We start from the raw sequence: 10,768 nt of genomic DNA on the forward strand, positions 1-10,768 counted from the left end.
GCTGATTTCACATGATTTACCTTAACTTTGTAAAAAAAAAAGAATAAAAATTAATTTGTTTTCCTTATCTCTATGACAAAAAAAAGTAAAAAAAAATAGTTTATCTGACCTGTTATTATTAAAAAAAAGCAGTAGAAATTAATTAAAAACTACTCAATCAGGTTTTACCATACTGCATTGGATCAATGTATTAAAAATTCCTCAAAAAGAAAAATAAGTTATCAGAGCCAGGTTTCGATCCTGGGACCTGTGGGTTATGGGCCCACCACGCTTCCGCTGCGCCACTCTGATTTCTGATCCTTGATTAGTCTACTAATTTATATAACTATTAATATTTGTGGTATTAAGCATATCCCTTTCATCAATTATTTAACTCTTCATTTTCTAAACCTAAACTTAAAATCACTAATTCGGGAATAACTTATACGTGATGTTTGCAGAGATTATTATATGTAAATCTTAGACAGGAATACGTATATTATAATAAAAATGCTATTTCCAAAGTGTACAACGATACATACATATATATATATATATATATATAGTAATGTAAAAACAAAACAATGTTATTATTGGCAACCTTACGTATCCCGCCAGTTAAATACTATTAATAAAAGACCGAAACTAACTGCCGAGCTCTAATTATTTAAATATTAAATATATTAAAAAAAAAGCGCCCCCGGTCCACCGTCCGCCGTCCCCTTTCTTTCTCTGCTTTGCCTCTTTCGAGTCCGATCGGATCCCATTTCTTCCTCCTCCACCAATTCCGTCTTCGAGGTACTCTGCGATGCTCTTGGGGTTGGCGTTTCTTGTGATCCGGATTTGTGACTTCTTCCTTTTTATTCCTACTGACGCGTTCTTTTGGGGGTTAATTTGGTTTCTAGGGTTTCCGGAGCGGCATATCTTCCATGGATTCCGCGTCTTCAGGGCAGCCGGAGTTCGATTATTTGTTTAAGCTGTTGCTGATTGGGGATTCGGGCGTGGGTAAGAGCAGTCTCCTCTTGAGGTTCACTTCGGACTCCTTCGAGGATCTTTCGCCTACAATTGGTGCGGTCTTGGATCCTTTCTTGTCTTTCTTTGGTCCTTTTTTGTTGCTATAATTATTTTTGACGGTAATTTCTGGAATTTTGATACAATTTTAACCTTTAGTAGGAAAGGAGGAAGCTTTATTTTTCGTTTGTCGATCGATTGCTTTTGTAATTGATGGTGATGGTGTTATTGATTGATTAATATGTAATAGTTTTCGAGTTACAAGGAGATTTGCAACGTTTTGTGAGAATGCAATGACAAACCACGACAGGATTGTCATGTGATGACTTGTAATATAAAGGCTAAAATTCAGTTGTAATATAAAGGCTAATCTTTCTGGCAATTTGTCCCTGTGATTGATTGTACTTCTGATGGATCTTAGCACATTGGCTTTGAATGTTGCTTTTAATTTTTTTAAAATTTCAAGTAAAATCTTATCAAGGGAGTTTGTTGAACTATTTAGTTGGAATTTGTTTATTGTTACTGTGATTTTGTTCAAACATTTCCATAATTATATCCAGGCGTTGACTTCAAAGTAAAGATTGTTAACATTGGTGGAAAAAGGCTGAAGCTTGCTATCTGGGATACAGGTGACTGTTTAACACTTGGTGCATAATTCTCATTCCTATTTTCTTGAGAGTAAACACTGGTAAATGAATATAGTTAATATTTGGTAACAGAAATTCTTTTTTTTTTAACACAAATTTTGAGAAGCTCCTTATCAGGGTCATTAAGGTGGAAAGCTTACATGCAAGTCAAAGATGGTTGTTTGAACTAATTCTATTGACATGTTAGTTCTATAGGAGAATAAGCATCTGATTAAAAGAATATTTTTGACATGAAATGGGGTTGGAGAATGGAACTGCCATAGTGCAAATAGTGTTTGGTTATAAGATAATTACTAGACAGAAGAAGAAGTATGCATCATGATGATGTTGAAGCAACAACCACAAAATTCTACTTGATGCAGGAGGTTTCAATTTCATAAGTTGGCTATCTCATACCTTTCAATCTATACAAATTAATTATCACAGGTTATCAACTTTATACAAAACCACGTAATGTCATGATTTTGTGCATTTCTTATGTGGTCCATGATTGTTAAGGCGATAATGCAGTTCTATTATATTTGACTGAAGTAAGGTTTAGGCTGCAGTAAGTCAATGAATTGACAAGAATATAACTGGTGTTGCAAACCCCAGATTGGTGCAATTGCAGAATCAATTGCATGTAGTAGCACAATCTTAGAAGTCCCAGCTATTTGCTATGCTACAGTTGAATCCTGTTCAAATTTAATTTTTATTCTTTTCTGTGATGAACAATGGATTGCCATACTATTGTTTTTCTTGTTATATACAAGACCATCTTGTTGCAATTGTACTTGCCAAATCGTATGTGCGATGCTACAATTAAAAGAATCATTGTGATGCTAGTTTAGTTGATACTCCTGGGTTTTGCAGCATGATTTGTACTTCAAATGTTGTTAAATGAGAACTCAGAAAGACTCTGTTTTGCAGCTGGACAGGAACGATTCAGAACTTTAACAAGTTCATATTACAGAGGAGCACAAGGAGTCATTATGGGTATAACTTCTTCATTGCCTGTAATTAATTTTACAGACTTGTCCTTTTTGTACAATAGTTAAGCTGAAAAAACTTATAACTAGATTTATACTGCTGAAGTTATCTGTCAGATAAAGTTTATATTTTAGCTTAATTCCAGTTACTTCTTTAATGTTTTCTCCTTTAATTTTTTTTGCTGTATGCCCTGGCTGTTTATATATAATGATAAGAATCTCCTATAACTTTTTGTATGGACTTGATTGTATGTCTTGCTAACCAAGCTATTTGCATGCTGACACTGCCATGGTCCTGTGGAAATGGGACAGGAAATGGCCAATTTTATGTGTTACATGTTACTGGATCATGATATTTTTGAAATTTAATCTCACAAATAAACTAAAGAAAAAAATATTTACAAACATTCCTGCACTAGTGAAAATTTCATAACAACAATAATCCTAAACATTAAACAAAAATAAGTGGGTTAGTTACTTTCTGCTACCCTTGTTGTTTAAATTAGATGGATAGTTAATTATTTAGTGAGAAAATATGACCCAAGTGATACTCTATGTACCATTTCACAAGATGATAACAAACTATTCCTACCCTCCAGGACCACAAAATAACCCACATGGACCTACCCCCAACCCATATCAGGACCTAGATTACTCCAATGGCATATTAACTATGATATTTGTGTTGTCAAACTATCGTTAGACACAAGCTGGATGGTACATCTGGCTGATGGAGTAAATTTTAGATAGCATGAATGCTACCATTTGAACCTTGAGTGAACAAACGCAAATTAGGCCAAATATTAGGTGGAAAAGCTTTTAATTCTTATATCCATGTATGGTTAGTATTTAAGAGCTGAATTAATCTTTATATATGTTCTTTTTCTTACTAGGAAGTTCCACTTTGGCCTTTGCTTAAACTTTGACTTTTCAACAACGGAACATTGTTTGGTCAAGAGGCTATGAGCCCACTGGTTATTAGTTTTGTTGATAAGAGCATGGAATGTGTCTCCACCAAGTATAAGTTGTTATGGTAGTCACTTTATTGTTATACCCAATCTAGTTGATGTCTTCTAACTTTTATGGTATTGATGTTATGATTTCACAGAAATCTCATTGATTTTACATTTAGTTGTTGAGTTCTAAATGCTAATCTTCAGCTCTCGGCCAATCTATGACAGTTTATGATGTAACACGGAGGGACACATTCACAAATCTTTCTGATATATGGGCTAAGGAAATAGAACTTTATTCAACTAATCAGGATTGCATTAAGATGCTTGTTGGGAACAAGGTTGATAAGGTAATTCTGAATATTTTTCAATAATATATATTTATTTTAAATCTCAGGTTAAATGTATAAATCGCTCAAGCCAATTTTTCTTGTTAGTGACCATCTACATCACTTTTAACCTAGATATTGGAACTTTTCTTATGCCATTGTTCCATTAATTTATTTATACTTTTATAACTTATCTTTGATCAGAAGGTAATATGTGATTCCATATATTCTTGTGTTTCAGGAAGGTGAGAGAGCGGTAACAAAAAAGGAAGGAATTGACTTTGCAAGGGAATATGGATGTTTGTTTCTAGAATGTAGTGCAAAGACTCGTGTCAATGTGGAACAATGCTTTGAGGAGCTCGTGTTAAAGGTATGTCAACTTTCATGTTTGCATGCTAACAACTCGTTTACAATATAGCTGCAATAAGCATTCCCTTTTTTTTATTTATTTTCCGAAAAGGTAGATTACCTGAGTTCAAAAGGTGAGTAAGATGAGATGACACAGTGCATAAAATTTATTAGTTGTTATCCAGGCGGGCTGGTGTACTCCCAACACTTATTAAGCCAGTTTTTGAGTTAGGCATGTGTATTCAAGACACCACATGATGCATATGACCACTTTTTGCACTCACAATAAAGTGATGTCCCTGCTTACATCATCCACTAGCTCGGTGCCTCTAATGTAGCTCGAAATAATGGAACCCTTATCCTCAAAACCTATATTACTCTCTTCATTTTGTTGATTTTAGTGACATCAAGGTTGGTTTTTGGATGGTCCAAGTCCAACAATATCACAACCGGTCAAGTCTTTTATTATTCCTAATCCATTGTTTAAAGGCCCTCCTGCCAGAAAATATGTGAACATCTTTATGAATTGTCTTGATCACATGGCCAAGCGGTAACTTTTTGACATGTTCAAGCCATATTAGAGTTTTGCGGTTGCATTTTTTTTCCCTCATGCTCCTGGTTGGCCATGGTGCGATGATTTTGGCTTACCTGTTTGATCGGGGTTGTACAATCACTTGCCATCCAGATTGTTATCTTGGCATCATCGACTATTTTGAAGCGGGGACTTGCATGTACTTTTCCAATCAATAGGATACTACTGGTGATCCATGGAATACCAGACTAATGATCTTAAATTCATCTTACAGATCCTGGAAACACCAAGCCTCTGTGCTGAGGGTTCATCCGGCCTTAAAAAGAATATCTTCAAGCAAAAGCCTCCCCAGGCAGATGCTTCCACAAGCAGCTGCTGCTGACCGCTTGTCTTCTGCACAGACTCCGCTGCATTCCTCGCACTAGTGGTTGCCAAAATTGCCTCTTGATAATTTTGCTGGTTGGTTCATGTATAGTACTGATATTTCTTTTAATTGGTAATCCACAATATTCCCAACTTCAGCAGCTATTTCCATGTCCTCCTTACTGTATACTAGTGTATGACTGGTTTAATGTTTACCCGACAAGAAACTTGATGACCGTCAGAAACTTGTTTGCTCTGGAGTTCTGCTCATTGTAGAGCACAAAGTTTCTGCATTGTACTATAAATGAGATCAGGGAAAGTTGTTGTTTTACCAATTGCTAGGGCGTAGAACCAGCCTACTTACACCATAATCTTCTTGATATGGGTGATGGAATTCTTCAATGTCAGAATGCAAAGTTCATTAGGCTATGGCATTAGAAACCCCTATCAGGATCTAATTTGTAAGAAATCTGATGAGAATATATATCAATGAGATTGTGAGAAATTTATCATGGGACTTGGTTGCTACCTGACAAAACAAAATAAGCAACCTTAATTTATATCTTGTTATCAACATCAAGACAAGCTTAGGAACAACAACATGATCCTGAGATCTACCTTGTTATACCTTCAAGTACACACCACTCCTTTCAGAGTATCTTGCTAAGACATGGTCCTCAGTAGGCGTGGTCTGCTAGAGAAGCTCTGCCTGCACGGTGAGCATGGATGGCACAAGCACAGCGCACAGAAGTGAGGCTGAGGCAACCGCTGATGATGAGTGAATGCCTCCCTGGGCAGGTGTGCAGCAATGGGAATGTGTCGCACACGGCCTGGACGGCGGCAGCCGTCAGTGCTGTGCACTGGCTGATGTTAAGGTTCACCAGCCCAGCGTTGTCGTTGCCGTTACTGCTGCCAGCATTGTCTTGCCACAACCCGTACCGGCTTTTCATGCAGCTATTCGCGAGCGAGTACATTGCCCTGTCTGTGATGTTCTGACAATAATACAAGTCCAGTGATCTGAGATGAGGGCAGCAATTTGCTATGGCAATCACACTCTCATCTGCAGTGACAAAGCAAGCACAAATTTCGTTAAGAAATACTGATCTTTCTGCTAAAAAGAAATAATGTAATGTAAACATAAATGTGAGACAATTCAGCACCAAGAATAAAAGGAAGCTTTAGTGAAATCAAACAGTACTATTAATCTAATTCCAGTGAAAATACTTAGATATTTTAAATTTACCTGTATGCCTAAGCATAATAGTCATAAACAGTGCAATCAGAATGTTATCTCTTAACTGAAATCTAGCAAAAAAGAGTTCCAATCTAAAAAATGACAGTCCAATTTGATTCTGATGAGATCTTATCTTGTAGGAAGATTCTCTTGAGATGCTTCAAGTGTCTAAGTTTTGAAAAGGGTTCTTGCTTTTTGTAGAACTGAGAATAGCAAATGATGATATTTGAATTACAAGTTTTGAATATGAAAACACCTCCTTTTTTTAATCGGAATGAGAAAATGAGGAGGCCAAAGTCACAATTTTTAACGGTAATCAGAACAAGTTCTCCAAATTTATATAGACAAAACGCATATAAGGATACAAAAATTTGACGGACAAGGCAAAAGTGTTTGTGCACAAAATTTTCATGCAAAAAGTAAATACAGATCACTTAAGAATCCAGATGAGTGGATACAAGAGATCCCCATTAGAGCTTCCTATATTCCATTGAAATATTGATTAGTAAACATTTGTAGCTTCATGACAGAAAGTCTGATTACTGAGTCGCGAATGATATGAAACAGAAGGCAAATATCTAGTCTACAATTAAGTATTCTTCATGTTATAGAATCTTCCTAGGCAACCTTTTGATGGAAAGTCTGAGAACTGGGTCAGTAATGCACATAAAAATAAAATGCAAAAGAAATAATGATGCCCTAAACAATTAAAAAACATCTAATGAAAAATGCAAACAATGCAAAATCTAATGCTAGTCGCATTGAATTTTAAGCACAGATGCTTTGATATTGTGGCATGTTCAAGTACTCAAACCTTCCACAGTATGGCAACAGGATTCTACAATGTAACAAGACATTCCACTTGATAGAATTTAACAATGTAATAATGCATAAAAACAAAAAGAACTAGGCCAACAACAGTACAAGCACGACAAGAGCAAGATATAAAAGGACAAGAAGTAGGAGCCTAATAGGCTCTTTGGTGCTGTAAGTAACCAGATGAATGAAACAAATTAGAGAAGTACGTTGTAATTTTCCAATATGAATAGCTTATTAACACTTGAGAAAGTATTATACTCCTTCCAGAGATTTAGTGCTTCTGTTCCTATGACTTTGTCTGTATCATAATAGTAAGTGTCAGCCATGTAATTTACCTGTTATGAGGACACAGCCACACAAGTCCAATGCCCTGAGATTTGGGCAACCGGCTGCCAAACTGGTGACTCCTTTGTCACTGACACTCTCACACCAACCTAGATTCAAAGACTGAAGCTCACTGCAATGACGTGATACAGCCTGCAACAAAATTTCTGTGTCCTTCAAGCAAAAATTAGTACTCAGCAAAACAAAGTAAAAAAGTACTAACTTGTAAAGCTCTGTCAGTAGCAGCTCTCGCACATCCACAGAGATTCAAGGTTTTCAGGTTTCGACAGCAACTAGCAAGATATGCAAGGGCAGAGTCGGTAAAAGCAGAGCATCCACTGATATTCAGTTTATTTAGGCGGGGACATCCATGGCCTAGAGCATACAAAGACTGGTCAGTCAGCCTAAGGCTTTTGCTAAGGTCTAGTTCCCTCAGGTCATGGCAGTAATTAGCAACTGCCTCAACAGCACTGTCCTCAAGTTGAGGCGTATTATTTTGTCGAAGAGTTAAAACTTGAAGCTTCGTGAACTTGGGAGCAAGTGACCGCACAAGGTTGTTCATGTTGTTTTTGCACCTACAATACAGATATGACATTTCCAATTACCACAAAATCTTTGTCAGTGAAAAATACACTGCATAAACGGACAGTTGGTATAGACCAAAAGCAGTTTATGTTATTGATCTGATGATACTGAAAGATATGGTCTAATGAGAAATAAATTCAATTCACAGTTATGACTCGTTCATATGATAATCAATTAGAAAACAAAATTCCTGCTATGAGAATCATATCCTACTCTACTAGAGCTTGAAGATAAGCCCAGCAGAAATCACCTACATAAGAATAAATTTTGGATTATCAAGGAATTGACCGATTTCCCAACTTAAATCATCTTTGCATATGCTTTTCCAGTTCGTATAATTGTTTTTCTGACATCCATAGTTTCACAAGTGCTACAGCATTGCAGGATATCAGCATCTTATTCATGCAGATGTAATTTACAAACTTTTGAGAAAACACTGATGCAGGAGATAAGGGAGAGGAACAAGTATGAAGGACTGCAGTTCACTCTGTTCCCTTTTACTATTTTCAACTGCCGATTCTCTAGTTTCTTGGAATAATACTGGGAAAAGGTAGGAAAAGGTACAAGGTAGTTAAACCAACAAGATCCTGCCTCCGATTTCTAGGTATGAGTGTAGAGAACAGCATGAAAATAAAAGCATCTAGCACAGAATGAACAACGAGCCAAAAAAATAGCTTATGCTCTGTAAAAAATGGATATGTGCTGCTTGAATAGTGGATTGTTGCATCATGCTTTGTCTATTAATGCACAAACAAATTTGAGACCAATGACAACAAACAATATGGAAGAACCAAGATGTGCTGCCATTTTGTGGTATCCGCAAAGAAGGGCTGAAGCCAGTGAAAGGTTTTGTGACAAGCTGTAGCCCTCGTCTTCACCATTGAAATTGTCTGGTCAAATATGTGCTAATTTAGTGTATTAATATCCTTGATTGGAGTCCTGGACTGAGGCCATATACTCAACAGGCAAACTAAGGAACGGAGCTTAATAGGGGACATATCAAAAGGTCCTGTCTACTTTCCAAACCAGGTTGAAAATTCTCCTTTTCATTTCTCCGTTCAGAGAGAACTTTAACACATTGATCTCTTCATGTATTGAAGCTTTGGCTAGAAGGTTTCACATGTAGTGGGATCACAGCCTTCATTCTTTACATTTAATGAAATCAGTTTCTCAATAAGATGATAGCAACATTTTCAAGTTCTCTTGACATGGTTCCCAGACTATACCCCAAAAAACCAGGAAAAAGTGCCTTTATAGTTCATTGAGAATGAGCACTTCACTGTCAATAGCCACCACTTCTAACAAGGTCAGGAGTGCAGTCGTGATTCATGACACTTAAAGAACCTAATGAGCTCAATGATGAAATCGAGATGTTAGCTTAAAAGAAGAGGGTAAGAAATAGCTAACGATTATCCATACCACGATAAAGAGAGACTTGTAAGCCCAAAGCCGATTGCGTCTCTCCAGCCAGTACAAACGGTTGAAGACACGATCACCATTCGGTCGTCGACAAGGGAAAGAATACGCAGCAGCAGCTCCATCGGAAGGTCCTTCCAGCACATCACAAGTTCTGGTTCAACCTCCATCTTCTCTCCACTACCAGACACCATGAGATAGCAACAGTATCAACAAATTTCCTGCAGAATAATAGTCCAAGAACAATCAACACCAAATACGGACGAACAGCAACAGAAAAGCAATTAGCTAAGCCTATTAGAGACTAATTGGAAGCCAAGTCTCTCCCTTTACATCCGAACTAAGAGATGGCAAGAGGAGAAGACCAGTTTAGCTATACAATTCGACACGAAGAACCAAATTTACAGCCTAGTATTGCTTCGATCGATTCTCGCAAACAATCAACACAAGCGAACGATCTCAAACCCTAAGGCAACTCTTACAAATCCACCCGGATACAAGACGGGGTCACGAACACATCAAAATGATGCCGGTCCAGGAAGGGAAACCTCCAAACAAACATCACAAAGCTCGAAACAAATCCGTCCTTCCAGATTATCATCGCGTGCAAAGATGATCGTGACAAGGAAGCGAACAGAACCCACAAGGATCCAAGAAAGCCGATCACCTACTTTAAGAAACGCGGACCGATTTCGGAATCGCCTCTACCTTTATCGAGGGATTGGGTGGGGAATCGGTTCGATCGACCGGGCAAAGTTCGAGGGGAGCTTCGGAGACTCCCTGGGGGCTGCAGCGCTCCGTGGGGGTTTATATCGACCGGCGACCGTGGGGACGGTGGACACGGGCGGGGATCCGGTGGCCTCAGCTGACACGTGGCGGTCGGTGGAGGCAGTGCGTGGCCGGCAGGTAGCGACACGAGTTGACGAATCCAGAACACGGTTGCCGTTTCGCGGGTAGCAGCCACACCCTCCGTTCCTGGACGTCTCCATTTACAGGAAATATGGATTAAAATATATAAACTAAAATTAATTTGGGTTCCCGTGGTTGGATCGCTCATCAGCCGTTCACGAATCAGAAGGAAGATCACGTCCGCGATGTACGATCCTACGTGTTTTGCGTGCCCTTCTCAATCGCACTGCACGACCATTCCCGGCGCTGATCTGCGTCCATGTTGCCTTGAGATGCGTGAAGAGACTTGATCGGCACCTTTGCGATTCGCACGAGCGGCTTGTATTCTGTGGCACGGCGAGAGGAGTCATT

The 10,768-nt window shown here is 38.2% G+C and overlaps 2 protein-coding genes and 1 non-coding gene across 6 annotated transcripts; 1 reads left to right on the top strand and 2 right to left on the bottom strand.

The window, feature by feature from the left end:
* Positions 1-219: 219 nt before the first annotated feature.
* On the bottom strand, positions 220-291 carry TRNAM-CAU (transfer RNA methionine (anticodon CAU)). Its single transcript has one exon. It is a non-coding gene; the product is annotated as a tRNA-Met (tRNA).
* A 349-nt stretch (positions 292-640) lies between these two features.
* Positions 641-5,288, top strand: LOC135582760 (ras-related protein RABC1). Of its 2 annotated transcripts, none has more exons than XM_065139868.1 (7): positions 641-777; positions 885-1,047; positions 1,551-1,619; positions 2,547-2,612; positions 3,787-3,908; positions 4,129-4,257; positions 5,042-5,288. In XM_065139868.1, the coding sequence occupies exons 2-7, from the start codon at positions 909-911 to the stop codon at positions 5,147-5,149; spliced, it is 633 nt and encodes a 210-aa protein (XP_064995940.1). In that variant the 5' UTR covers positions 641-777; positions 885-908; the 3' UTR covers positions 5,150-5,288. The 2 variants fall into 2 exon arrangements, with proteins under 2 accessions (XP_064995940.1, XP_064995941.1); XM_065139869.1 differs by having other exon boundaries at positions 730-798.
* Positions 5,289-5,601: 313 nt separating this feature from the next.
* On the bottom strand, positions 5,602-10,472 carry LOC135582754 (F-box protein SKP2A-like). Of its 3 annotated transcripts, XR_010494532.1 has the most exons (6): positions 10,217-10,471; positions 9,512-9,729; positions 7,731-8,082; positions 7,519-7,660; positions 5,749-6,190; positions 5,602-5,659 (listed from the first exon to the last, which is right to left on the bottom strand). XR_010494532.1 is itself a non-coding variant. In XM_065139867.1 (5 exons), the coding sequence occupies exons 2-5, from the start codon at positions 9,700-9,702 to the stop codon at positions 5,808-5,810; spliced, it is 1,068 nt and encodes a 355-aa protein (XP_064995939.1). In that variant the 5' UTR covers positions 9,703-9,729; positions 10,180-10,472; the 3' UTR covers positions 5,661-5,807. The 3 variants fall into 3 exon arrangements, 2 of the variants coding, with proteins under 2 accessions (XP_064995939.1, XP_064995938.1); XM_065139867.1 differs by lacking the exon at positions 5,602-5,659 and having other exon boundaries at positions 5,661-6,190; positions 10,180-10,472; XM_065139866.1 differs by lacking the exon at positions 5,602-5,659 and having other exon boundaries at positions 5,661-6,190.
* Positions 10,473-10,768: the final 296 nt, after the last annotated feature.

The sequence above is a fragment of the Musa acuminata genome, chromosome BXJ3-2, assembly GCF_036884655.1.
Source record: "Musa acuminata AAA Group cultivar baxijiao chromosome BXJ3-2, Cavendish_Baxijiao_AAA, whole genome shotgun sequence".
Classification (NCBI taxonomy): domain Eukaryota; kingdom Viridiplantae; phylum Streptophyta; class Magnoliopsida; order Zingiberales; family Musaceae; genus Musa; species Musa acuminata.

Coding starts and splice junctions, on each gene's coding strand:
- LOC135582760 (XM_065139868.1), top strand. CDS start 909: ATGGATTCCGCGTCTTCAGGGCAGCCGGAGTTCGATTATTTGTTTAAG. Junction 2,613..3,786: donor AGCACAAGGAGTCATTATGG/GTATAACTTCTT, acceptor AATCTATGACAG/TTTATGATGTAACACGGAGG. Junction 4,258..5,041: donor TTGAGGAGCTCGTGTTAAAG/GTATGTCAACTT, acceptor TTCATCTTACAG/ATCCTGGAAACACCAAGCCT.
- LOC135582754 (XM_065139867.1), bottom strand. CDS start 9,702: ATGGTGTCTGGTAGTGGAGAGAAGATGGAGGTTGAACCAGAACTTGTG. Junction 8,083..9,511: donor ACAAGTCTCTCTTTATCGTG/GTATGGATAATC, acceptor TCTGTATTGTAG/GTGCAAAAACAACATGAACA. Junction 6,191..7,518: donor TGGCTGTGTCCTCATAACAG/GTAAATTACATG, acceptor TTGTCACTGCAG/ATGAGAGTGTGATTGCCATA.